Source organism: Polypterus senegalus, chromosome 18 (genome assembly GCF_016835505.1).
Source record: "Polypterus senegalus isolate Bchr_013 chromosome 18, ASM1683550v1, whole genome shotgun sequence".
Lineage (NCBI taxonomy): Eukaryota > Metazoa > Chordata > Cladistia > Polypteriformes > Polypteridae > Polypterus > Polypterus senegalus.
In genome coordinates, this window is record NC_053171.1 from 44,502,883 (window position 1) to 44,527,392 (window position 24,510).

General features: G+C 42.1%; 1 protein-coding gene across 12 annotated transcripts in view; it reads right to left on the minus strand.

Moving 5' to 3' along the window:
- Positions 1 to 24,510, minus strand: part of syne2b (spectrin repeat containing, nuclear envelope 2b) — a 437,867-nt gene that overhangs the window by 26,705 nt on the left and 386,652 nt on the right. For all 12 annotated transcript variants that reach the window (XM_039741095.1, XM_039741096.1, XM_039741103.1 and 9 more), the window contains 3 exons: positions 11,870 to 12,032; positions 2,821 to 3,008; positions 328 to 478 (listed from right to left, as the gene is read on the minus strand). In XM_039741095.1, coding sequence (XP_039597029.1) covers positions 328 to 478; positions 2,821 to 3,008; positions 11,870 to 12,032 — 502 coding nt within the window. The remainder of the gene's footprint in view (positions 1 to 327; positions 479 to 2,820; positions 3,009 to 11,869; positions 12,033 to 24,510) is intronic.

Sequence of the window (24,510 nt, forward strand, 5' to 3'; positions counted from 1 at the left end):
AAAAGTTTGCAAACATCTGTACTACAGTCAGGTGCACAAGATCATGGCAACCTTAGAAAGATGCTATATGGATTAAAGTTTAACTGTCTGAATATCTTACATCTCAATACGGAGTCTCAACTAACCAGGAAATGCAAATTTGAATCCCCACAGTAAATGTTCTTTCCACCTTGAATAAGTGAGCCCCTACAGTAAGATCAGGTAGCTTGTAATGGAAAAGACCCACCACTTCCCACACCAAAAAAAAAAAACACACAGACAATGAGGTCTCCTTCCTCAAGTCAGGGGCTCCTGATATTTTATATTAATACCATAAACAATCAGTACCTCAAATTTCTTCAGCTCTTCTTTGGCATTAGTATACAAGACCTCCGACGAATTGGGAGCAGCAGCTGTGCGCTCAGCTGTCTTCAGCCAGTCCTCGAAGCGAGAGTAGTCTTCCAGGAACTTACACCAAAGTCGCCAGGTTTCCTCAATCCTGAAAGACAGCAGGACCACAAAAAAAATGGGAATTTTGAAAAGCCACAAAATGATCAGCTGGTAATCTGGGACAGGTGTAGGGTCATCTGATCTAATGTTAAACACTAGTGTGGTAGGTTTACTTACAGACATGGTGAGGTTAAAGGCTGTTGGACTAACATTTATTGAACCTCAGGGACACTTGAAGCTTGTGAGAGTTTTTACGTGAACTATCCATCCATCCATTTTCTAACCCGCTGAATCCGAATACAGGGTCACGGGGGTCTGCTGGAGCCAATCCCAGCCAACACAGGGCACAAGGCAGGAACCAATCCTGGGCAGGGTGCCAACCCACCGCAGGACACACACAAACACACCCACACACCAAGCACACACTAGGGCCAATTTAGAATCGCCAATCCACCTAACCTGCACGTCTTTGGATTGTGGGAGGAAACCGGAGCGCCCGGAGGAAACCCACGCAGACACGGGAGAACATGCAAACTCCACACAGGGAGGACCCGGGAAGCGAACCCGGGTCTCCTAACTGCGAGGCAGCAGCGCTACCACTGCGTGTACGTGAACTAAACCATTTTAAATCCAGGTAGGAATGTGCTTATCTATATGTTCACTGGAATAAACACCTAGTACTGTTTGAGATGAGAACTCCAGCTAAGCTCCGTCTGCTGGGGCCAAGCCAAAATCTTCTGGACCAAATTGGAGCCCCTGCAGAACCTTGCTCCCATGGTGCCATCCCAGCTCTACTTGACATCCATCTCAGCACCTTTTGAACTTGCACAACCAGGAGTCAAAATGGTGATTTTCTGAGGGACGTGGACTTTGCATGTTTTCCCCGTGTCTGCGTGGGTTTCCTCCGGGTGCTCTGGTTTCCTCCCATAGTCCAAAGACATGCAGGTTAGGTTTATTGGTGATTCTAAATTGTCCCTAGTGTGTGCTTGGTGTGTGGGTGTGTGTGTGTGCACACCATGTGGTGGGATGGCGCCCTGCCCGGGGTTTGATTCCTGCCTTGCGCCCTCTGTTGACTCGGATTGGCTCCAGCAGACCCCCATGACCTTGTAGTTAGGATATAGCGGGTTGGATAATGGATGGATGGATAATCTTGCTCCTTCCCAAACAACCCGCTGTTATGGTGTGTTGTAGCTCCTGTCCTAGAGTCTTGTTTTTTGCTGCTTTTCACTTTCTTGTATACAAAGTATTGTAATCGTCCAAAAATTAGATTTCAAGATTTGGATGAATCTCGACGTTTTAGACCTCCCTGAGTTCGAAAAATACGAGTTTTATGTCTGTGTGTATGTGTGTGTGTGCGTGTGTGTAAACACGATAACTTGAGTATGCTTTCACTTTGGCCAACCAAATTTTGCATGCAAGTATTAGGTACAAGACGTAGATTTCTATCAACTTTTTGGGCTATTTCCGCTAAATGTAAGTGGTACCTTTTTATTCATGCAGCTGCAGAGTTTTGATTTATTCAACTTTACTTTTATAATAACTGTTCAATATATTATTGATTTGATTTGATTTGTTGTTGATGGTTCTTTAATGTGCATAATATAAAAATCTAATCGTTGTCTTGCAGTTTACTCCATCCCCATATCGGAGTATACGAGAAAGTCTAGGGGAGACCACTCCGGATTTGTTTCAAATTTTGTGTTTTGCCTTGCTGCTTGTTTTATTTAGGTTGGTTTTTTAAATTGTTTTGAAATTTAAATGATCTTCCTTTGGTTAGTTTAATGTATCCCTTGACTTGTGCATATTTTGATGTTTATTGTATTATCACATTTGATGGTGAACGGCTGAGACCCCTCAACAAGTAAGGGGCGCCACCTGCTTTAAAATTTCTTTTCTGCACCGGGAGGATTACATAAGTTTCTTTCACCCAATGCATCTTTGAACTTTTAAGATTCATTTATTATTTTTTTCATTTTGTATATTTTGACCTTTTACATTTTTCACGTTTTTCTTATTTTAACTCATTTAGTTTCTTTTTGAATTGCTTTACTTGTTTAATACAAATGATCTAATTGTTATCATTTTTATTATGGCTGACATTTTTCATAATTTATCTTTCCTTATCTTCCATCCATTATCCCACCCGCTGTATCCTAACTACAGGTTCACGGGGGTCTGCTGGAGCCAATCCCAGCCAACACAGGGCGCAAGGCAGGAAACAAACCCCGGGCAGGGCGCCAACCCACCGCAGTCCCTTATCTTGTTATCATGATTTATCTTGGATGACATTCACCACAACAGCATTTTGAATTATGGGGAGGTGGGAGGTGTCCACACAAAGCTTGAATATATAGTCGAGAATAGATACAGTGAGATGCATTCACCACATACTTGAGCCTTCTCTCCATGGACAAGGCGCAGATATTCCTCCATCGGCGATCCAGGCTTCTCGTTGTCTGCTGGATGGAGTCGCACTCTGTTTCAGTGGTACAAGCATCCGAGTCGTGCAGGATGACATCACAGAGGTTCAGCACCGATGCTACACCGTCACTGTGCTGCTCGATGTCTCGCTGAAGATCCTGGAAGAGAAAACAAACATACAAAAAGGTTTGAATAGGAGATCAATACTGAAAGCAGTAACCTCATTATATCTGATCAGACCCAGAAGTGAGATACCACCAGTGCCTGAACTCGCCCCAACAAAGAGGATGCATTAATGAGCCAAAGTAGCTGACACAGGATGGAAGGATGGAAAAACAAAAAGCACAGTAGAGAGATTTCAAAGCTTAAGTAATATCTCTGATCCCCAGCTTTCAAATAAATAAGTGGAAGAAGCCAATTTTACCAAGAAAGATTTGCACGACGCTTTATAAAAGCCCTTGTCCATTATTCTTTTTTTTAAACTATAAAAATCAGACCAACTACTTCTCTCTTAATAAAATCCAAAGGCATTCTCTGGGTTGTCCCATTTCATCCACCTCACCGTGCCTAAAACTTTACAGTTTACTTGGCCAAGTCTGAAAATATCTCAACGAGAAAGTGCATCACACATGCGGTCACAGGAAGCTTCTGTTTTGACACATTCAAGTGAGCAGATAACAGCAGAGCTGCATGCAGTGGGTTTCATTCTCCCCATGTAAAGTGACACCTCATTGGCTAATAAGTGGGCTGGTCTAACAGAAATCACCTGGCAACAGCAGGCTCCTCTTTGACCAAGCCTAAAGGGATCATGGATGGACGAAGGAGGAGCTCACAGAACCAAATTCATGGGCTTTCTTCTCATAAATGGGAGTGTGGCTGAGTAGCACTTGCTTTGGGAGTTTCCTAGCTTGAAGAGTCTCTGAACGTAATATTAATATTTCATTATAAAGCTTCTTTCACAGTGAACACCATCCTAATATGCTTTATGAGCACATAGATGCATATAAATCGGCTACTTATTCAATCTGTGCCAGCAAACAGTGTCAACTAAAATGATAGATCATAAATACAGCACCAAGTTACCAATGCAGTTGCATTACAGAATCCCTGGTGACAACTTAAAATTTGAGTATAAAAATGACTTTGCAAGACATGACTGTGTGCAAAGAGCTTAAGAAATCATATGGATGAGGAGACCATTCAGTCCATCAAGTCAGTTTGGTTAGCTAATGGCTAAATTGACCCATTATCTTAAAAGCCATCTGGATCCTGGCTTCACAAGCATGACTAGTTTGTTACAGAGTACCAGGGCTTTGTGGGTTGCGTGTGAATAAGGGCTTTCTTTGCTACCAACTTTTAATTTTAACACATGTATCTGAGAAGGCAAATCACAAAATGTAACATTGTGCATGACTCTCTCCTAGATGCTTTCAAAGTCCTTGACTAGTTCACCATATTGCCATTTCTCATTCAAGACTAAAGAGTTTAAAAGCTCTCAGTATGTCACAACAGGTCATGTCCTTAACTCAGGGGTGTAATTTGTGGGTTTTCTCCAGGCTAATGCAAAAGTTACTATGTTTGTTACTATATGTATTAGGGTGGCCAGAACTTCACCGGAGACTAGAACAGTAAAAAAGAGCTTGGAGTACAATTTGCTACAACAGTGCATGAAATAAAAGCTATTAGTGTTATGCACTAGTAACAAAGCCTGCCAACGCTAATGAGGTTTTAAGTTTCATATATTAAAAAATAAACCACATTTCATAAGTGTGAACACTGGACTCCCACAAGTAACCAACTTTGAAACTTGGCAGCATTAATGACAGACCCTGACAGAGGCTTTGGTTAAATGGCTTGGCTGTCCCTGATCAACACAGTAACAGAAAGTCATGCCTGTGATCATCCCTTTCTGACTATATCAGATATGTTTTATTCTCACATTTGCTCATCTGAAATTTGAAGGGTTTTGAAACACAAACCTCCACCTGATGAGTTGATCAGTGGCTGGATTGTCAAAGGCTAATATATGCATCTTTGATACCCCTGGTAAGGCACACTTAGCCAGAGTCACTTGTGTGTCTCTGTATTTATCTGCACTGAACCCCATGCTGGGCGGCATGGTAGCACAGTAGTAGCGCTACTGCCTTGCAGTAAGGAGACCTGGGTTCGCTTCCTGGGTCTTCCCTGCGTGGAGTTTGCATGTTCTCTGTATGAGTTTCCTCCGGGTGCTCTGGTTTCCTCCCACTCTCCAAAGACGTGCAAGTTAGATGCAGTGGCGAGCCTAAATTGTGCTTGGTGTGTGTGCCCTGCCCGGGGATTTGTTCCTGCCTTGTCCCTGTGCTGGCTGGGATTGGCTCCAGCAAACCCCCATGACCCTGTGTTAGGATATAGTGGATTGGAAAATGACTGACTGACTGAACCCCATTCAGGATTACAGCACGACATTAAACTACATGCCACCCTCTGCGCATCCATTGGTGAATAAAGCAACATGAACTTTCTCGATGGTCTAGAGTCACCCATCTTCCATACCAAGGTGGAAGACTGAATAAAAGAATAGGGCAGGGATAGTAGATCAGAATGGAACAAGGCAAAAGGGAATGTTACAGTTTAGGTCAATGAAAAACAAGCAAGAACAAACCAGGACAAGTTAAGGCGTGGTAGAATGCAAAACATGAGATTACGATTAGAGCAGGACAGGCAATTTTAAGAGATGAAATAGCAGTATTGTGATATGGAATTTTGTATAAAAGTTGAAAAATATTTTGTATGTCTTTCTTTGTAACTTAGACAAAGCAATGTAAAATTAGTGTTACATTATAGATAATAACAGCAACGGTTTGATGATTTAAGAACCCCTTCCCTCCTTTTAGGAATGGGTCTCTTTGTAATTTTACAACAGGGTTGAGGGAAGTGCCTCAGACAAGTTTGGCTAATATCTCTCTGCAGGACTCCCAGTCAACCCCCACAGGAAAGCCAGGCTGCCTAACTGCCAATCATCACGGAGGTAGGTGTAAAGGTGTTCTATTCCCCCATTGGTCTGAAGTATGGCTGTTTGGAACTGGCTTGTATCAAAAGCCTTTAAGTACCATAACGCCCTATTGGCTCCAGGGGTTGGGCAGAAAGCCTATAAATTTGCTTGCTTTACCTCGCTCTCTCTCTCACCAAACTGATGAAAGACCATCTCACACAATGAACTGAAAAGGACAACACAATGAAGAGCACAGCTCAGCAGCCATATTGAGACAGGCATGAGGCCTGTTCTGAAGAAAGCTGACCACAAAATGACGTCTTAACTAGAGACTGAAACTACACATCAACATTTATCAGGTTGTACGGTTGCCATTATTCAAATGTACTTTGCATATTGTTATTATTTATGAATATTATCAATAACAATATTTAAATTGTAACTTAACTCCTGCTTGTCTTTTACTACACCTAATTGCCTGAGGTTATAGATGTGGAAGGGAAGATGGGGAGAAGTTATATACTATAATACCTTATAAACAGTAGTAAGTCTGTGAGGTTTGAAGCATTCTGACAAAGGCTACATATTAATAATACAAAAGGGGAAAGTAGAGCAATATAACACTCTACCAAGACAAAACAGGCGGTACTATGATAGACATGAGCAGTTCAGGTAAGGACATGGACAATCAGCACAGAGAAAAAGGACAAAAACGGATAAGGAAAGGACAGACTAGGACAAAACAAGAGAACATGTTGGGTTAGACAATGCCAGGACAAGACCAGATCATAAATGCCAGATTAAGGCACTTCAAGACAGAAACAGATTAGACTGGGACAGATCATCTCCGATTTCCACAAAAAAGAACAAAGTTGCACATGGTAGATTAGTGAAAGAGAGATCAGGACAACAGAAAACAGGCAAGGGCAATTCAACAGGTCAGGTCAGGTTGGGAAGCATGCACTGGTACAGCATGTTGCCACCCCCACCACACAACAAAACAGTTCGGGATCCTGGTTGACCCCCCCCAGGCAGACATGTGGTCCAGTCCCACCTCGTGGAAATGACCATCAATGTGCCGCAGCCAGGTTGTCATGTGGGTGCTCCCTTGGCCTGAGGATCCTGTTAGCCAGATCACCTTCGGGGAATTGCACCACATGGCTATAGTGCCGTAACTGACGTTACCTCACAATGGAGGTAATGTGCCTCATTCGGGACTCCGTAAGCAACCATTCATTTGACACAAAGTCAAACCAACGGTACCCAAGGATTCTCCAATAAGACACAGTACTAAAGGAGTCTCTAAATACATGGACCTTCATCCTTTTGCAGAGATCTCCGGAATGCCACACTCCCCTTTCCGGTGACCTCATGACCCCCCCATGCTCTCCCAATCCATCTACTGATATCATAGGAAGAGTCACCAGAGACAGGAATGTTGCTACCGAGGTAAGTGAACCTCTCAATGAGGTCGACACTCTCTCCGCAGACAGACACACTGCTGATAGCTGTGCCCAAGAGGTCATTAACAGCCTGGATCTTGGTTTTTATTCAGGACACTCACAAGCCCAGACACTCTGACTCCTCTTGAAAGCCCCAATCAAAGCCTCCATTGACTCCGCGAACACAATATCATTGGTAAAGTCAAGTTCAGTGAATCTTTCTTCACCAATAGATGCCCCACAGCTGTTGGACCCCACAACCTTGCCCAACACCCAGTCCATACATGCATTGAACAGAGTAGGAGCAAGAACACACATCTGACGAACCCCAGAATCAACTGGGAAAAACACAGAGGTTCTAGATCCACTCTGCACAGCACTCACAGTACCAGTGAACAGGCCGGCCATGATATCCAGCAACTTTGGGGAGGACCCCATGAAGTCTCAGTATGTCCCACAGGGCAGCTCGATCAACTGAGTCGAATGCTTTATAAAAACTGGCAAAGGCTGCAAAGAAACTCTGACGATATTTGCATTTGCTCTCTTTAGGAATCCACTGTGCTAGGATGCGGTCAATGGCAGACTTCTTAGGTGTAAAACCTGACTGCTCCGGTCACTAGTAGGTGAGCAAGTGATCATCGATCCTATTGAGGATGACCCCAGCAAGGACTTTACCCGGCCCCGATAGCAGTGTTAGCAGAGCAGTTCAACATTACAATATAACGATTAGTGCAGCGTGAAGAAATATCAGGGCACATGAGGACATTTCTATGATTGAGCACAGTAGATAAGCTAAAGGCAGGACAGACCACAGCAATTAAGCATAGCGGAAGAAAGAATCACTACATGACAGAACACAACGAAGCCAAAGAAAACATGGCTCGTCAGGACAAGATTTGAAAGACTAGATCTGGACAGTACAGGAAATGGAAGATTAGCACACAGAGGAGAGCAGAGCAAGACAGTCACAGAAAAACATCACAACATAAAAAAACAAGCCATAACAAGACAGAACATGCCTGGGCAGCACAGGACGGGGTAGATTAGCACACAGAGGAGAGTGGAGCAGAGCAGAGCAGATCACAACACATCAAGGCATGAAAGAACAGGCCAAGGCAAGACAGAGCATGCCTAGACAGGACAGGACATGGCAGGTTAGCAGAAATGTGGAGCAGTGACCAGCACAAGACAAGAGAAGACAATGCAAAACTAGCCGGGGCATGTTAGTACAAGGAAAGGGAAACTAGGAGATGAACAATTAGAACAACACGGACAAAGTCACCGTATATCAGGACACTTCTAGACCATAGTTCAACAGTTAATTAAGGGACAGATACTGCTGGGTTCGACTTATGTTAATCAGTTTCAAACTACAGTCATGTGCCAATTACAGTAGACAGTGGAGGCAAGTCGCACTTCCGGCCAAGGGCCAAAGGAAAACAATAGGACAGTAATTTTCTAGAAATTACTAAAACCAGACGCATTCACATATGTTTTATGACACTTGGTAGGCATTGTAAGTTTTGGCACCGCTCCATGTGGCTAATTCTTATTTATTTGGCCCACATTGCCTTCCTTCCACCAGTGTTTCTCAAATTTTATGGTCATGCAATCCATTTTTGCCTTTTTAAATTCATTGACAGCTCTCTAGCAGCAATTCTCACGTGCAATGAAAAAACCAAGTACCTGCCATTTTTTTTTCAAAATTGAATTTTTTTTAGTTTTTGAAGTTACTAGGTCTTTCCTGATGTTATAAGGTAGTGGTGACGACCAAATATGTCTTTATTGCATGATGGAGGAAGCTAGAATGTACGCAGTATTTTACATACAGTACTGCAGGACAAAAACCTAGCAAATCCACTGGCCAATGAGGAAAGACCGCCTACCAATGAACACGTCGGATTATGATCACGTGATTCAAATGCTGCGACTGTGCAATTTAAATGGCAGGTGTTGTTGATTCGTGAAAAATACAATATTGTGTACGTGAAGCTCAGGAAAAATGGAATCTAGATATCGTTAATTATAGGAGCGACACAATTTTCTCAATTTGCCAAAAACCTGAAAGATGTGACATACTAGGTTTTTCCATAATTGGTGAGAATTGCAAACCAAACACTGCCTTACACAAACAGGGTGTGTGCGGATACCAAGACTCAAAGACTGGTTTGTGCTACTCTGCACTGCGTACCGGTGACCCACACCAGAGCCGCAGAGCCTCAGTTGCAATGATCTGTACACTGTGGGATTGACATTCGGCCAACTTGACTCAAGGACAAATGGAGCCAAAAGACAATACATGATTGTACTTTGTTTTCCTGCATGCCTGTGTCTTTAATTAACTAGTACTACGGGGCTCAGCCCCCTGCTCATTTCGCTCGCCAACCACTGTGCGGGTCCTACATGCTAGTCATTTCCTGGATCACAAATTGTGCTGTGCTTTTGGATAAACACGAATATCAACTCTGTCTTTGATATCTCCGTCTTTTGAAACTATTATCACTGACAATTCCTCACATGTTGGTTTATTACATATGCGAGCATGATCTTTCGGATTCATATAGAAGAAAACTTTTTTGTCCGTGTTTTTCAGATACATTTCATGTAAAATGCGATACTTTTGGATGTGTGTATTTGTATACATTATTGGCTGTAGAATTTCTAATAAGTCCGATTGTTTAACTCTTTTGATTCTATGTTGCATCGCTTCTCCGTGATCATAAATATAAACCTGACCGAATTGTGGTTTCTTCGAAATGAAACTTATAGTAGCTCTGTCATATCACCTATGTCCATATATTTGATCTCTTTTCGCTGTTCCGATATTTCACAGAGTAATAATTTCTGTTTGTTAGTGCCAATGCAATCTTTACTATCAGTTGTTTGAGACTTTTAAATTTGAGTACTTTCATCATCTCTAACCTGCTCTGTTAGGTTTTCAATTCATCTCTTCACACAAAGTCTCGTCTCGCAGGACGTGAAATTATCTCTCTGAAAATGTCATGTCTCATCTCTATGAAAAAGTCTTGTCCCAAATTTTTTTTTATGTAATAGAGAGATTTGTAAAAATTATACTTGTATTTCATCTGAGAGCTTGTCACTGCATGCATTGAACAGTGTATACAAAAAAGAACGCGAATTTCAGGATAAGTAATTGTAGATTAGCTCAGTTAAAGATAATGCAGAGCAAATTAGCTCAGAGAAGAGGAAAGCAGCACGGATCAGGGCAAGAGAGACCATGATAAGACATTGGAGAACAGGCATGGCCAGCCTAGGAGAGTGAAGGGCGGCGAACAGAGTAGCCACAGCAGTACAGACAGAAGAAAACTGACTCATGGGAAAAACAAGTAACACATTATAATGGGGCAGTATTGTGAATGGTAAACAGCTTATGCCGGGGCAGAGCATATTAAAAATATCAACGTAGCAGACACCAAAAACAGACAGAACTGACTCGGTCAGCCCAAAGACAGTGTAGGGCATAGGCAGAACAAGAAAAGACATTAGAAAGATGAGTACAGCAATACATGACAAGACAAGGCACTGTAATGAAGGACAAATGGAAGAACAGGATAAGGCATAGTAAACGGATTAGAGCAGAGCTGAGAAGATTATGGCGGACAAGTGAGAGAGACATAAGGGTAGGAGCAAATAAGGCAGCACAGATCAAGACAGAACACAACTGATCAAACAATCTCAGAACAAGGCATGTCCAACCAGGCTTGGTCATCTCAGGCCAGATCAGCTCAGGACTGGGGAAGACAAGACAAGATGTGGAAGGTGTCACACACTTGCAATTGGGATGCAGCTAAAGGGCCTGAATAATAGTAGTACCATGACAGACCAGGGGGTGGTGAGCTGCACTGACTTTCTCTCTCAATTCCATGCAGACCATCCACGGGAAATCCTACTTTGTCCCAGGGCCATTGATGACATCACTTTTCCGGTCCTGGCACTATTAATGAAGTCACCCCTGGTCACTATGACATCACTTCTGGTTCCGGGGCCAATGATTTCACTTCCTGTACTGGCCTTTAAAGCCGCCGTATTTTCACCATCAAATCAGTTCTGTTTTGGACTCAAACCTGTGAATATTCCGCAAAATTATCCGTTTGCAGCCTGGCAATATTATACGGGTGGCTGCCCCAAATCTTTTTGATGTCTGGTGATTACTTTTGTGGCACAGGTTACAACAGAAGAGAAAAGACCAGGCCAAGGCAAAGGAGAAACGGCCTACTCAGGGCAGGACAGGAACAATCAGTAAATTAGAAGAGAGCTGTTAAAGATCAGAATAGAAATGACCTGAACATGACCACATATATTAATGAGGAGGAAAATAACAAATGGCAAAAATAAGAAAGGCTGAACAAATCAGAATGAAGATGGATGAAATATGTAGCAGGTCAAGCAAGACCTAGAAGACCGATTAGACAGTGAAAGGCAGGACACAACAGTCCCATGATGGCAGACCAGGACAGTACTGGGGTGGTTAATGAAGACCTTGCACTGGACTTCAACACATCTCTACTTCACTATAACACAAAAGATTTTTCTATGATGATTTAGGGACAAACCCCATCTGTACAGACATAAACAGCCCACAAACCTGCTGCTCGGCCAGCTTCCTCTGGATTTCGTCATTGTCACAGATGTCATAGATGACAGGCTTGGAAAGCTCTGACTCTATGCGGGATAGCCAGGTCCGCAGGTTGCTCATGTTTTTATCTAGCTGATGAACAGTCTGCAGTGTCTCCTTCAGCTTCTTCACCCTGATGGAGAGAGAAAACAGATCAGGTTAGAGTTTGCGAAGGGTGTTTGTCCAGGCTTGAGGTTTAAATCGGTGGATAAGTACAATGGCTGTTCTTCCCAGTGTTGTCAAGAGAAAGCCAAGTGACAGCATGGACTGTGATGTGCAACGAGTCTAAATATTCTGCTGAGAACAAATTATGGCCAAGCACTCCAGCCATGTGATATACCCTGAAGCCTATCCTTACCATTATTAAACACTGCCAAACAATGCCCATATAAAAAGCTCAACACTATGATATCCATCCTTAGTCTAATGCCATATAAGCAGGCAAGTGGCAAAGGGGTTCTAACCTGTGGATGAAGCGCACATTCTCCCCTTAACATGTCTTTGAACTTGCCAAGAACAAGCTGCCAAGGCTAACTAGAGAGACTACATGAGCACTGCCTTGTGTCCACTGTCTGGTCCAGTTGTGTGTGGTGGTGTTAGTTAGGGTCTCAAATACAGAACTGAATAGAAATGCGATGAATAGCCTTTCAAGTCGGCACCCCCACCCCCAAGTAAGACATTATAAACAGAGACTGAATGCGGATAGTAAGAAAGCCAAAGCATCTCCAACCAGAGTGGCCCCTTCTGCCTCCCCTTTTAAGCCTGCGAGCTGCTTTGCTATCAAGGGCAGACAGTCCTCTAGATCAGCGGCGGCATCCTGCGTGTTGTGGCCTGATTCACCACAAAAAACAGCCCACCTCCCTCGCTACCCCAGCACAGGCACTAGCCAGCAATCGTCAGCAAAAGGTTACTCTGTTTTTTCCTGATTCGGCCAGGGTATTGTAATGTCTTGATCCCGGTAGCCATTGCACGCACACAATGAGAATCTAAGCCTGCATCTGCAAAGGCTTTTAGCTAAATGAGGATGAAATTCACCTTCATGCATTACTCAAAATGGTGGATGAAAAAAGGAAAGAATAAATATAATAAGACTGAGAAGAAGAGCATCCCTTACATCCTGCCTCTTCACACAGCGTACATTTCTCTGCATCCTCGCCTGGGCACATGCTGACAAGGCGAATCCCTCCCCCCCTCCTCGGGTGACCCTTATCTAACGCACTCCCTTTCTGTCTGTCACATGTTAGCTGCTTCATATGCCTTTATTGAGCACACACACACACACACACACAAATGGACAGCGCAGGCCATACTCACCTAACGCCAAGCCAGATTCACCCATGCCACACGGAAGAGAAATCTCGTCCCTGACACATGGCTCCTCTAGTCAGCAGCAAAATCCCTCCCAGTGGCCAACACCCCCCCCCTTGTCCCACTCGCACGTCTGCCTATCACAATAGAAAGAGGCCTCCTTTACACACATCACAGAAGGAGGAAAAAAAAAAAAATGGAGGGAAAACATGAGGGTGCCCAAGTTTGAACCGCACAGCTAATTACCTCGCAGAGTGGGTTGTCATGACAACCCCAAAAACCTGCTAGCGAAAATGAGGATAAATCCTAAAGGACGGCTGGCCAATGGAGGCTTCAGAACCAGTCCACTTTCGAAATTGATTCTTGTAAGAATTAAAATCTATTCTGCCACATATAACATATGTTCATAGTGCATTTCACAACAAGGCTATTTTTTAAGGGTATTTTTTTTATCATTATGAAAACGGAACATGCCACAAAAATGAGTTACAAGAGTGTGGAGTTTGACCGTTCTCCCGCTGTTTCACATGCAATTCTTGCTAAACTGTGAATAAAAACATTTGTAACCCGCCTGAGCTCGAACCTGCTTTGAGTCTTTTGAACCATATTAGTTATGAAAAACAGGCGAAATTGTCGTAATCAGACATTGAAACATGAAGTATATGCATTGGATTCCAAAAGTAACCAGACCCCTTCAATTTCTGTACACTTTATTGTGTTGTAGATTTAATTTTAAAATGGGGGAAAAAAATAGTATCTCAATCTGGACAAAGTGAGGACATGTGTCCAGAAAGGTTTGAAAATGTATTAAAACTCAAAAACTGAAATCTCTCATTCATACGAGTATTCAGACCCTTTGCTTTGGCACTCCAAACTGCATTTGTCCTCACAAACATCTGCAGGTATACAGTGGAGTTCATCGTCATTGGCTACATGACATCCTGGTATGGCACCTGCTCGCCTCAAGACCATTAAGGGTGGTGAATATGGCACATAACATTACAGGTACCCAGCTGCCTTCTGTTCAGGACATACACAACACTCACTGCCTTAGAAAGTCAAACAGGATAATTAAAAACGTCAGCCATCCTCCACAGTTGTTTTCTTATTTGTCCCTTTTGGCAAATGGTACAGGACCATTGACACTTGCATCAGTAGAATCAGGGACAGTTGTTTAACAGTCAATCCTAAGAACAACTATTGTAACATAACACACAGGGTGTATATGTACAGTATATACATACATACACTATATACATTGGGAACAGTAGGGGGTGCTCCAGCCCCCAAAACACCCAACAGAAGCAGGCTCAGGATACAAGTTCAAAGCACAAAGTCTTTATTTGTGGCAAACTCTTCCCTATCAGCGTTTCCCACCAAAATCACAGCCACCAGTACAATAAAGCACAATAACACAATAAAAATCACTCTTTGTCTTCTCTCTCTCAGTCACTCACTGCCTCCACTACTCTTCCACCAGACTCTGGCTCATCAATGTCAGGCAGGCAGCTCCTTTTATCTAATCCCCTGGGAGTGCTTCAGGTGATATGATACTGCAGCTCTGAAGCACTTCCGGGTGAAGTTGGAGCTCCACGGAATAGGGATTTTCTAAATCCCGCAAATCCCCTATGCAGGGATCCAAGCTTGGGCTTGCTACCATCTAGCACTCCAGGGAAGATAATGCCCCAAGGACCTTCTCTCCCTAGATCCCCGTCCCACCCATTCCAAGGGTGTACAGGGTGGGCAAGGACCAAGGTCGCCCCTCACAACATGCATACACTGGTTACTCTACTCTGTACAGTTTCTAGTGTTGCCATAACCTTTCGGTGACGTGGTGTCAAGAGATGCACACAGTATTCAACATGCCATCTCACTGGCACATCTTTTGATTTATATTCAGCAGTTTTTATGATATATGCAAACATTTTATTTGTCATTTTTACTGCTTCGGCACACTACCCAGACAACGATGAATGTTCCATCAATATAAACCTCTAAATGTTCTTCAGAGGTTTCCCTCTGTAGGTAACACTATGTGAAATGACAGAATAAATGAGCCATGGGGGTGAGCAGGACACCAGAGTATCTTACATACCTAACAAAACTGAGATCCTTTACCTGTACCATTTTTTGTCGGGGTGCAACTCACTGATGCCAAGGTTAATATCAGGCCCAAACTCAAAGCAGGTCTCAAATAACATCTCATACCATTTCATTTATGGCTGTGGCAAACCATAAGCTATTCATTAATGTGAAAACAGGGAAGCCATACTTCTCTTCTGACAGGTTTCAGCTTGTAGATCTTTACTACCTGCCCCATAAATGTTGCCAAGCAGAAGATAAACACAAAGCAGCCTATAGGGTGACCACAGGGACAAATGGCAGCTAAAGCCCTACTCACTGTCTGGCCACTCACAATTAAGTAAATAATGCCTGGGAGGAAAAAAAAAAAACAACAAATAAAGAAACTCCAACACCATTTCTAAAAGTTCAACCATTTCTGTTTGTCAGTAACATTGTCTGTGTTCATCTACAATGCTGCAGAACTGCATTCCTACAGCAGTCGCAGAGAGACTACTGCTGCTCAGATTACAGAGCTTGGAGTATTAGCCATAACATGAGTGGCTGGGAGGCTAGGAAGTATTCTTCATCTGCCATGTTTTTGAAGATTCAAGGGTGCCATCATGAATGATTACCATCATGGGCATCTCCAGCGCTTCCCTGTTCTGGTTCTCCGATGAGAATGCTCTCCACATATATGAAACTACAGGCGGATTCACCTAATAATATAGCATTGAGGAAAAAAAAAACATCAAAATGCTCGGTGGGTCAAACTGTTTTCCTTCAGGCAACACACAAAAAAATAGGAACCCGACTATGCTTCATATACTTCATCACCATCCCAAGTAGTGCTGGTCTGGAACAGGCAACGTGATTCCAACACCTTTTAATCTTTGATCTGGCCCACAAACTGTTTTTAGAAACATACCACAGATAAAAGCAGTTCATTTTTTAAATATCGCAGTGATCTCTCTACTGGGGGAACGTCAATCATTATACATGAAATAATGCCCGTTCAGACCGATTAAGTTTTGGATAAGCTGCTTACCTGCAAGTCTTTTGGTATTCTAACAGGTGGCGCACAGAACCTGTTGCTTCTGACAGGCCTTGGTGAGATTTGTACATATAAAATATTGGTAGAACTTGTATGTGTACCACTGGGCCGAACTTCTTCACTTCCCATGATACAACGTAAAGTTAGTTGCATGGGTGAAAAGATACCAAGAAAAACCACAGGTTAGGAAAAGCTGCTCTACTATGTGCATATGTGGAGACCCAGCATAACTCCAAATATAAGTAGTGAGTTGCACCCTGCTAATTAACATACTTGGAGAAAAGGAAGTAACTTTATATACGGTAATGCCCTAAAGCAATTACCACATTGAGATACAAAACTGAGTGTTATTAAAAAACAAAAGTCTGCATGAAGCGTATTTCTTTACAAGGACACTATGTTATTGCGTATGTTGATTTATAGTTTTTGGCATAATGACCAGAGTCCTTGTAATAGTTAAGCTTCTCAAAGCACCCACATGACCATTGCAAAGGTTCATAGCACAGCTGTAAGTAGCAGTGAAAAACTCAGAGTACTGTATGAAATATGGCGTCTTGTAGAGTGGTAAATAATAACAAAACAATCTGTCTGTTGTCACAGGAGGCTGGGGGTTGTACCCAGCCGGGACGCCCAGAAGGACCAGAGGAGGTCTTACGCCTCCCCGAGACCACGTGGGGGCGACTGCCCTGGGGACTTTGGAGACCATGGGAACCGAGTTTGGAAGCTCAACCCTATAGGGGCCCGTGGTCACCGCCAGGGGGCGCCCCAATGCATGAGGAGCCCTGGGCCTCAGAGTTTCCGCCACACCCAGAAGTGCTGGGGGGAAGAAGGCCAGGGACACCTGAAGTGCTTCTGGGTGTGCAGCTGGTACTTCCGCCACACTGGTGAGTGCTGGCAGAAGATTATTGGGAGGCACCTGGAGCACGTCCGGGTAGGGGTAAAAGGGGCCGCCTCCCTCCATGTGATGGCTGGAGTCGGGTGGAAGTGGACAGAGCTCGGAGGAGAGGAGTGGAGGCGGACCAGAAGAGAGGCATTGTGTAAGGGCCTGGACTTTGGGGTGATTGGTGCTATGTGTTTCATTTGTACATAACTGTAAATATACGTGTGTGGTGCTATAAAATCATGTCTACCTGTCTGTGTCCGAGCTGTTCCCCACACTGTTAAAATTAACTTCCGCCGTTCATTTTGATTGCTACATCTAAAGCAGACGCCGAGGGTAGAATGAGATTGAACCCACATGATCCCAAATTGGTTTTGCATTGACAGGATCAGCAAAACTCAGTGCACCAGCCGTGCCATCCTGTGCCCATTCCAATAGCAAGACTGACAGGGTGAGGTGGGACGTACAAGGATGGGAGGTGAGATCTGCAAGATCTTGCAGACTGCACAGTCTGATACCCACATCTTCAATTACAGGAGTGAAATTCACAGTTAAACACAGGGTGGAAGACTCTTTATACCCAAGCTTGAGCGTCACTGCTATCTACGTTTTTAATTGGACTTTGGGGAAAACAAGGGAGCATTATCAGGGGTGCAGAACACAAGATGAAGGACCATCAAGAATCCAGCAGTAGGGCGGCCCTCAAGCAAGCTCTCAATGTCTAAATCTTCAGAGGGCAGCCCCTATCTATATCAGGGTGAGGTGAAAGTTGCATATCAAGATTAATTAATAAATCACCCAGCACTGCTATCTCACCATCTCCTCCTTTCCTCAAAGGTCAACAAACATGGACAATGCGATCTAAGAGCGTAGGTGTTAGAGGGTTACATTTGATTTCCATAATTTGATACAGTTTGAGGCTCATGAAGAAACTGTCAAGGCTGTTACACTACATTTAACACAGGAAGCCTGCTTAGCCATTCTAGGAAGTGCGAGGACATTTGCCAACCACTAAATCCTCAGGGGAGTATTCCATGAAGCACCTTTAAGAACCTGAAACTTGGCTCAGTAAACCTAGCTTGAATAAGTCTCATTTCCAATCAAGGCTTAGTCGCTTCAATGAACACAAAATGTTTCTCGTCAACTCAAGAAGGGCTTGGGCAACCCATGATTACGTGCACACTGGTGTGTGAGATTTAAGCAGCCCCAACAACAGATCACTGATAACATCTATCATAGTTTGGAAAGCACAGAGGAGAGGGCGAGATTTGAAAATTGTGTACCGGTGACCTTAAGCGTGAAACTGATGGGATACATGGTGTATTATGGGACAGGTTGGAAAAGTTTATAGAGTTTTAATTGTCATAAAATAGAAGACAAGAAAGCAAAAGGGGCTGCATGGCAATCCATAGTAGAGCGATGTCAGTACATTATGGATCTGAATCTGTACCTTGCACCACTAAATATTAATGGCATTATTTAACTTTTTAAAGTTTCCTTTGAATTGCCTCATTTGATTGTAAATGTACTGGTTAGTGAATAACATACTTAAAACAAGTAAAGTACCCAATAGCAATACAGAGTGCATTTGGCAGCAAATGAAAATTATATACAAGAACATAACTTACTTCACAATTATTACAATAAATTTAGTATATGCAAATGTATATTGCACATTTAGAAACCAAAAAGAAAGCTGCAGCTTCTGCCACTGGTGAGATGTTCCAAAATCACTCCTGCTGTAGGAGGTCAACTTCATCAGAATGTCTGATTGCACAATACGACTGGTCGGTGTCATTTAAAAGGGCACACCTGTGCACGGATACTATGAATCATTTGTATTTTACATACTCAGTCTCTAATGAGCTTGGCGTTGCCATTTATTTGCATAAGAAACATAAAACAATTTGATAAACGAGAGGAGCCCATTCAGTCCATCAAGCCCGTTTGTTTAGCTAATAGCTGAGCTGTCCCAACACCTCATCCAGATCCTTCTTAAAGGCTGTCAAGGCTTCTGCTTCAACTCCATGTCTCAGTAGTTAGTTCCAGATTCCCACAACTCTTTGCAAAAAGAAGTGCTTCCTGGCTTCAGTCCTAAATCTACTTCCACTTAATTTCCACTCATGTCCTCAAGTACATTTGCACACGTGTGTAGCCTATTGCACCTTTGACATTAGGGAAGCCTAATTAAGATTATTTATTGTCACCGATGCGATTTTGAAAACATACATTTTATAGAGACTTGCTTACCACACCTAACACTTTATGCATGGAATGTACCCACAAACACCTGTATGAAAATCACCGTCATGAGTACCAGACCATTCTTGGCTATTTGTATATTGAGCGTTTCTATTTTACTGGCATACCCTTGATTACAAAACATTTAATATTTGATGCACCAACATTGATGGACTGAAAGCCAGAAGTCTACGTGACCATCATCATCAGGTCCTTCCATGAAAACCCTAAATACAAAGAGGACTGTTTGACTAATGTTAGGTAGATTGCCTAGAGGGGACTGGGCGGTCTCGTGTTCTGGAACCCCTACAGATTTTATTTTTTTCTCCAGCCTTTGGAGTTTTTTTTTTGTTTTTTCTGTCCACCCTGGCCATCGGACCTTACTCTTATTCTATGTTAATTAATGTTGACTTATGTTTATTTTTTATTGTGTCTTCTATTTTTCTATTCATTTTGTAAAGCACTTTGAGCTACATTTTTTTTGTATGAATATGTGCTATATAAATAAATGTTGATTGATTGATTGAATGTACATACACATACCATGATGACCTCCACCAAAACTGACGAGGCCCTTTCTCTCTATTTGTTATTTGGCGGATGCTTCATAAGATCTGCGTAGTACGTGCGGTCCGGAGCACACCACAGCTGAAGGTCTTCAAGGGCAGGTTCTTTGTGTATTTTACTACTAGAAATTTCTTTGTATTAGTTTAGTGTTAGAGATTTACTGACTTAGATTTGGTACAATTATATCTGATGATTTTAACATTACAGAACAACGCCTTTTCAACCTTTTTTTATTACTGTATTCTTTCCTTATGTCTCTAGCTTAAAAAAAAGGAGAAATGCGGATTAATGTAATAATAAGTTAAATGTGATATAATTCATTTTTGTTGTTTTTCAGTAAACAGTGTAACTTTCTTGATAGTTTTCAATGAACATCAGATTGATTGTAATGATAGTGTAACTAAGAATGCAGTAACATTAAATAGATTACAAAATCCAGTCACTGAAAAAAAAAAATATCGGGAGTGGTCTCCCCTAAACTTTCTCGTATCCTCGGATATGGGGATGGATATTCGAGGAGTAAATCGCAAGACAATTATTTTATTATTATATTATATACATTAAAGAACCATCAACAACAAATCAAATCACATTAATAATATATTGAACAATTATTATAAAAATAAAGTTGAATAAATCGGACTCTGCAGCTGCATGAATAAAAGGTAAAGTACAACTTCCGGTTAGCAGAAATAATCCAAAGGCTGACAGAAATCTATGCTTTTGGACCTAATACTTGTATGCAAAATGTGGTTGACCTAAGCGAAAGTGTACTCAGGTTATCGTGTTTACACGCACAGACACATAGACATAATTCCAAAAATGGTATTTTCGGACACAGGGAAGTCTAAAACATTGAGATTCAGCAAAATCTCAAAATTGAATTTTTGGAGGATTCCAATACTGTCCCTACACTTCGTATATGAGAAAGTCAGGGAGGTCTAAAACGCCGAGATTCATCAAAATCTCGACATCGAATTTTTGGACGATTACAATACTTTCCCTATACTTCGTATACAAGTAAAAAGACGGTAACTAATGACATTATGTCAGTGTTATTTATTATCAATGGATAGTTTAAGTTTTTGAACTTTACCATTTTGTAATAAATATGTAAGATTAATTGAAATGAGAATTCAGCAGCATTCGAAATGTTAAAATAATCCCTAGAAGCTCTCCCTGAGATTTTGTTTCTCATCGATTGAGAATTTTCAAGATTTTTGTGAATTTCCCCTTGGGATTAATAAAGTATCTATCTATCTATCTAATCCATAACACCCAGCTAAGCTTCATCTTTAGCCTGGAGCGGAGCAGGCTAAGGCATAACGCTTAATTGCCTTGGTTTCCAATTGCGGCTTGCCTTGGCCTTTTTTACTAGAACTGAAACCCAGCTCAGATAAGCCTGGTGGTCTTGATTTAAGGGAAGTGTACTCACTAAATGTGCTCCATGGAATACCCCCACAGGTTTCAAACCTACAAAAACACACCTTAATAGCTAAGCACGTTATTGAATTGGCAGCTGCACCCTTAAATCATTCCTGAACTTGGTGACACCAGTCAAGGGTTTCTACCGGTCTTGTGAATCTCTCTTATCACCCATAGCTGCGGAACATTATACCAGTGTTACTTAAGAAAATTACAACTTAATGTTTGCAACCACAATGAAGGCCATGAAGCTACAAAACTCACCCACGCAGCTCCCGCACTCCCACCTTTATGCTTTTCAGCAGATACACCTGATGTACATCAAACCCTGAAATGTCAAAACTGCAGCCTTCAAACAAAACCTCTCGAGACACTCAAAGCAGTAAAGTGGGAGGGTCAGCCATGCCCCCTGCTGGCAAAGCTGAGCCTTTACAAAATGGGCTCTTTCAGCAGCAGGCCTTTTGGTATACAGTGCCATTCATGTTGAATACATCTGCAGAATTATCATGTAAAATACAAGAGGGGGTCCACTGCTGGCAACAAAAATTTATACATCGCTTCCCAGCAGTTAATCACACCAAATGTGAACACCTGTGTGTAAATGTCTCCTTTATTCTTGCACTCTGTGCAATAATGGAGTTAAATTAGATCAAAATTGGGGTTCAGGGTGGCATAGCAGAGTGGTTTTCAACTCAAGTCCTGGGGACCCCCTGCAGATGCAGGTTTTTGTTCCACCCAGTTTCTCCATCAGTCAGTCATTTTCTTACTAATTAATCTCATTGTTTAATGACTTGGCCTTCTTTTAATCCCCTATTCTGCATTTAGAAAAAAAACAGCCTTGTGTGATTTAGTAATACTTGTATTTTCCAAAGTTTTCAGTCCATTTTTTTTAGCAATATTTGTATTTTACCTTTTTTTTTTTTTTATTTTCCAAATAATCCAACTTTATCTCTGTCGTCTGTTTCCTAATAATGATAATGCATGTAATTGTCACAAGGCAAGTGAATCTAAATGATGAAGGGCTACAGCTGCTTCAGTATCGGGCCCACTAGCATGAGAACTAAGAAATAAAGGCTTAAAAAAAAATCAGAGCACCTAGACAGCGGACCACAAATTATAATGATGAAAACTCTAAACCTACTAAATTATCTCCATGTAACACGCATAAACGCTCTCTAAGTTTCAATAAAATTTTAAACTGTCTGCTGTCCAGAATTTCATCATTCAGTGTCATTTGCCACCATGTCTGCTTCACTTATTGTCACATATTTGGGATATAATTAAGGGTGAAAACTCCATAGGAAAAAAAGGCAATTCAATAAAAAAAACAACAACAAAATAATAATAATAATAATACACAGTATAAAAAAGGTAATTTCTGTGTGCTTTATAATAAAATATAAACCACACAAAAAAATGAAGTCATAATGTGAAAAAATGAATAAATAAATAACCATAATAAATCATTAAAGGCACATTGAACGAGACACATCTTCAGTTCCCATCTAAAACACTCAATGATGGCGCGGCCCATACAGACTCTGGTAGTTTGTTCCATAGATGCGGACCAGCAGAGCACAAGGCTCGTCACCCATTCTAGACAGCTTTGTCTGTGGGACAACCAGAGAATCAGAGCATGCAGACCGGAGAGAGACAGCAGAAGTGCATGAAGGTACGTGGGTGCAGCAGCAGTAAGGTCCTTGTATACGATGAGCAGAATTTTATCCATCTGCTCCACAAGGCTTATGGTCACCTGGACAAAGCTGGCAGTGCTGTGAGGATTATGCTTATTGATTTCTCCAGTGCCTTCAATACCACCCAGCCATCCTTGTTAAGAGGTAAACTTGGAGATATGCAGGTGGATGAGCCTGTGGTGTCCTGGATAATGGACTACTTGTCCAGCTGACCACAGTTTGTCTCTGATGTGGATGTGAGCAACACTGAACACCATGAGGAGCAGTCCCATCTCCTTTTCTCTTTATTCTGTACACCTCCGACTACAAATTTAACACCAGGTCATGTCACCTGCAGAAATTCTGAGATGGTTCTGCACTTACAGGGTGTGTTGATAAAGGGAAGACAAGAGTATGGAGTCAGGTGGAAAGATAATTGTTTGCATCTCAAAAACAAGGAACTGCTTATTGACTTTCACTTCGCCAAAGAGTCTCTATGTCCGATCACTTTTCAAGGAGTGGATGTACAGGTGGTCCATTCCTACAAGTACTTGGGACCCACATTAATGATGGGTTGGACTGGTCTCAGAAAACTGAGGAACTATATAGGAAAGGGCACAACAGGCTCATTTTCCCTGAGAGACTGAATTCCTTTAAAGTGCAAAGTGACATCCTTCCCATCTTCTACAACTCTGTGATGGTCAGTGCGATTTTTCTATGCTGTGGTGTGCTGGGCAGAAAACATCACTTCAAGAGATGCCCACTGAATTAACAAGCTAATTGAAAGGGCAGGCTCAGCTTTGGGATGCAACAAAGGAGAGAATTAAAACAAAACTGAGTGTCATTATGAGCAATTCAGCACATCCTCTCTCTGACACACTAACACTGAGGACTTTCAACCAAACAAACGTTCAGCAGAAGTGTGTGAAGAAACACTACGGGGGCTCCTTTATACCAACAGCAATACGTCTGCACAATGCCTCACTGGGACTGAGACTGCAATTTCTTTTTAATTTTTTTGCTTTATAGTCATTCTGGAATGAGTTCAGACCAAACTGTATGGGTATAGTTAGTTATTTATTTACTGATCTACCTATTTATAAATTGTTTATTTAAAGAGCTTCTGTAAAAAGCCAAGTTTCCCCTTGGGGACAAATAAAGTTCTATCTATCTATCTATGTAAAGAAGAAAAAGCACAGATATAAATATATCTGGAATACTTTAGTGTATTAGTAAGTGTACATGCAGCGCTATTTTGGAAGAGTCTTTTGGGAATACCAACAAGCAGAGTTGCAGTGTTCCTTATGGGATGATATGAAAGCATGGGCCAGCTTCTCAACATCTTGCATCGATAGTGATGACCTAAGCTTAGAGGTGATAGAAAGATGTCTTAGACACAGAG